The following is a 2749-nucleotide window of genomic DNA, read 5'->3' as shown; positions in this document are numbered from 1 at the left end:
GTCACGGTCATATGAAATTGCCTTTAACAACCCACAGTAATTTGCTTAACAACTACAGAGAAACAGATGTAAGTTGGCACTGTCATGTGACATCATGCTTAATGATTAGTGACGCTCAGTTCCAATTGTGGTAGGTTAAGTGAAGACTACTTGAATTGGAATTTCACCAGAGGGGTTGTAGACAGTATTTTCTGCTCTTATTTGCAGCTGAGGACTTCCATGAGCAAAAGTGGTGCTTCAAAGCTTGCAGAGGCTTTCGGCATCATCTCATCAGCTAAAGCCCCCACATCTCTAAATTTAGCTCCAAAGGTATGACTGTAACCAAATTGGGACATTTTGTCAGGCTTGAAAGACATAGATTTTCTCCCTGTATACATGTGTAGGTGGGTGTATCTTTATTTCTCTCTATGCATATAGCTGCAATGATATAACCTATCCCCAACACTTCAAGATATATTTGATGATAACTCTTTGCATTGCTAAGAATTTATGATTGACCCAACTAAATAACTGAATCTGATTGAATGGATATTTGAACATGGATCTCAATAGTACTCCATGTGTCATATGAATCATCAATAATGTAAGTGATTATTCTAGTATTGGGGCATGTTTGTTTTTTCATTGTAATATATACTTTTTTCTTTTCTCACATCATCTCTAATCATTTTATAAACAAAGTTAAACTTTTTTTTGAATCTTACAGACAAAGAGGATGGCAATAAGAGCACTCTGGGCAACTGTAAATAACAAGCAAAGTTGAAAAGGGAAGAAAATCAAGCCAGAAATCAAAATATGTTCCTTTTCCTTCAGAAAATCATACAATGATGCTCTTCCTCCAGCAGCTGTTAGACAAAAGAGAGAAAATCAAAAAAGAATAAGCAGATTATGCAGAACTGAAGGATACATTACATGAAAAGTGAAGAGAGATTATTTATCATTCAGAAAAAGAGGGAAATATCTGGAAGTCCGTGAGGAGGAAACTGTCAATAGTAAAGTCACGTAGAACAGACAGGAATACAGGCTTCTCCCTGTGAAGAAGAAAACGGCTTGAATGATAGCACCACTAAACAAGGCATTGTCCATATTTGTTTACCTCCTCAAGAATACTGGCTGTAGAAAAGCTCCATAGATTTGCCTATTGTGGGAAAAGCACAGATTGCAAATGTCCTGATTATGGGAAAGTCACAATTCCTGCCTAGGATTAAACCAGAAGATTCACATAGGAGAGAAATGCTTTGAATGTTCTGATTGTTGGAAAACTTTTCAGTTATAATTCCAACTTGGTGATAGACCAGAGGAATCATAAAGGAGAAAAACCCGTTCAATGGCCGGATTGTGGGAGAAGTTTCAGTCATAATTCCTGCCTTACTCCATGGAGAAACCTTATGAGTGTCAAGATTGTGGGAAAGGTTTCATTAGAAATTCCAACCTCCTGAGACACAGGATCATGCACACAGAAGAGAAACACTTTGAATGTCCTGACTGTGGGAAAAGCTTTAGTAATAATTCCAATCTGCTGACACACCAGAGGACTCACACAGGAGAGAAACCCTTTGAATGTCTTGACTGTGGGAAACGTTACAGTCAGAAATCTCACCTGGTAATACACCAGAGGACTCACACAGGAGAGAAACCCTTTGAATGTCCTATCTGTGGGAAAAGCTTTAGTAATAATTCCAATCTGGTGACACACCAGAGGACTCACACAGGAGAGAAACCCTTTGAATGTCCTGACTGTGGGAAACGTTACAGTCAAAATTCCCACCTGGTAGCCCACCAGAGAACTCACACAGGAGAAAAACCCTTTGAATGTCCTATCTGTGGGAAAAGCTTTAGTAATAATTCCAATCTGGTGACACACCAGAGGACTCACACAGGAGAGAAACCCTTTGAATGTCCTATCTGTGGGAAACGTTACAGTCAGAATATCCAGATGCTATTACACCAGTGGACTCACACAGAAGAGAAACCTTTTGAATGCCCTCTCTGTGGGAAAAGCTATTGTGATAATTACAATCTTCTGAGACACCAGAGGAGTCACACAGGAGAGAAACCCTATGAATGTCCTGATTGTGGGAGATGTTTCAGTCGCAATTACACGCTGGTGATACACCAGAAGACTCACACAGAAGATAAAGCCTTTGTATGTCCTATCTGTAGGAAACGTTTTTGTTATAATTCCAGTCTTGTGAGACACCAGAGGACTCACACCATGAAGAAATCTTTGAAATGACTAGTCTGTAGACATTAGTTCAAGCATAAATCATCCCTTATTGCACACAAGGTAATCTATATGAGGAATAGTAGATGAGTTTAGAGAATGCTGGAATTTCATTTGTGATCTCCCATTGAAAGTTTAGATGAGAAATTGATTGTTTGAATTTTGGCCTGATTCATTTTGCTCAAACATTTTTCAGGATTAAATTCGTAGATGGAGAGAAAAGGAAAATGGGAAATGGTTAACTAGTTTCTGGTTATTAGCAGAAGCTTCTGGATATTTCCTTTTCCAGAAGTAGTTGAATTCCTCAAAAAGGATTTTTGGGTGGAGCTTTTGTATTTTGATTATGGAATTCCCACATGTGTAGTTTCAATCTTCTACCTTGGTTTCCACCCAGATTCTGAGCCCCAGAATTCCGCAGTCGGCATAAAAGTAGTCCTCAAGATATGACTATTATGGACCTTGAATTATGGGTGCATGTTGTAACGGCTGTTAAGCGAAATTGCTTTCCTTAACTACCCAAATCCC

General features: G+C 38.8%; 1 protein-coding gene across 1 annotated transcript; it reads left to right on the top strand.

Annotated features, from left to right (window-relative positions):
* Window positions 1-766: 766 nt before the first annotated feature.
* On the top strand, window positions 767-2375 carry LOC139309309 (zinc finger and SCAN domain-containing protein 2-like). The gene has a single exon (XM_070933359.1). It carries the CDS (start codon window positions 1376-1378, stop codon window positions 2234-2236), a length of 861 nt encoding a protein of 286 aa, XP_070789460.1. The 5' UTR covers window positions 767-1375; the 3' UTR covers window positions 2237-2375.
* The last annotated feature ends 374 nt before the right edge of the window (window positions 2376-2749 follow it).

Source organism: Pituophis catenifer, unplaced genomic scaffold (assembly GCF_029215685.1).
Source record: "Pituophis catenifer annectens isolate HBS135680 unplaced genomic scaffold, rPitCat1.0.hap2 SCAF_2, whole genome shotgun sequence".
In the NCBI taxonomy this organism is placed as follows: Eukaryota; Metazoa; Chordata; class Lepidosauria; order Squamata; family Colubridae; genus Pituophis; species Pituophis catenifer.
This window is presented reverse-complemented; position numbering and strand designations above follow the sequence as displayed.